Below are 1,314 nucleotides of genomic sequence, written 5' to 3'. Positions count from 1 at the left end.
ATCTAGCAGTATGAACACAGCGCTCCGCTCTACACCCCGCGCGCACAAACACACACCCTTATTTTTCTATCCTCATGAGGACTTACCTTCCCCTCAGTGAAGCAAAAGCTGAAAAGTTTGGGAACCACTGCACTTTGGTTCCCAAAGTTGGGCTTGGGACCCAATTATGAGTCATGAAGCACCTTGGATAATCTCCAGAAATCAATTTAAAGGGTAATAAAATAATTGCTGATGTAATATTTTCCCTGTAATTATTACAAAAACACAAAAATTAAGTAAAAAAAAGTATTTATATTTGTGTAAAAGCTGTTTAGATTGTCAAAAAGCCTGTGTTTTTATGGTTTTTAACAAATTTCATGTACTCAGACCAGTAATATTTGGGGTCACATGTTTTTGCCATGGATATTTTGTGTGTCAGAAGATAAAAAGTTTGGGAACCACTGATTTATACAACACTGATTTTTCTGAAGAGCAAATCTTTCCCACTAAATTGGTCATGTCTTGCTAGGACAGAAGGGATTCAGGGGATTAATCGTCAAATTAAATGTTATCGGCTAAATACCCCAATTAATCGTGATTAGGTTTTTGGCAATACTGCCCAGCCCTATTTTCTGAAGGTTTCATTATTTGCTCACAAACAGGCTGAGAGCGACCACCTGTAATGATGAGTGCTCTCTGCCTCCCCCTGCCGGCCGCACCTGCTTCCTGCACCTCTCTTCATTATTTTCCACTCAGCTTCTCGCAGTTTAAAATGGCGGCGTTGAGCAGCGCCGAGTCCCCACCGCCCGTCTTTAACGGAGACGCCGCGGAGCTGGATTCGGGCCGGGACCGCGGCCTGGACGAGCTGGGTACAGGCTTGGACCCTTCGTGTTCGTCGGGGATTCCCGGAGGTCCGCACGATGAGGAGGTATGAGGCTGCGGAGGGGGGTGGGTGGGGGTGTGTGTGAAGCGGGGCTTAGCTCGTGTCCGAGCGGAGCTAATTGGATGGAAACGCTCAGGAAACACCGGCTGGAATGCGGGGTCGTGGGGAGGGAGAGCGAGGGCGGAGGTGGGGTGGTGGGGATGCGGCGCAGGGTGCGAGGCGATGCAGCGACACGGGACCGGCGGTCCTGGTTGAGCCCAGCCAGGCCGCGCTCCGGGGCCTCGGGTCTCCGTGAGCAGAAGGATGCCGCGGCCGGAGCCGGGAGGACGGCCCTGCTTGGCTCGGGCCCTGGCTGCCTCCACTCGGAGTCGGTCTTGGATCCGTTGAGGCTGTTACTGCAGCCGCAACACACACACACACACACACACACACACACACACACACACACACAC

General features: G+C 51.5%; 1 protein-coding gene across 1 annotated transcript in view; it reads left to right on the top strand.

The window, feature by feature from the left end:
• The first annotated feature begins 736 nt into the window (after nucleotides 1-736).
• braf (B-Raf proto-oncogene, serine/threonine kinase) overlaps nucleotides 737-1,314 on the top strand; it is a 30,172-nt gene continuing 29,594 nt past the window's right edge. The window contains exon 1 of the mRNA XM_014021984.1: nucleotides 737-907. Coding sequence (XP_013877438.1) covers nucleotides 752-907 — 156 coding nt within the window. The 5' untranslated portion in view covers nucleotides 737-751. The remainder of the gene's footprint in view (nucleotides 908-1,314) is intronic.

Source organism: Austrofundulus limnaeus, unplaced genomic scaffold, assembly GCF_001266775.1.
Source record: "Austrofundulus limnaeus strain Quisiro unplaced genomic scaffold, Austrofundulus_limnaeus-1.0 Scaffold313, whole genome shotgun sequence".
Lineage (NCBI taxonomy): Eukaryota > Metazoa > Chordata > Actinopteri > Cyprinodontiformes > Rivulidae > Austrofundulus > Austrofundulus limnaeus.
This window is presented reverse-complemented; position numbering and strand designations above follow the sequence as displayed.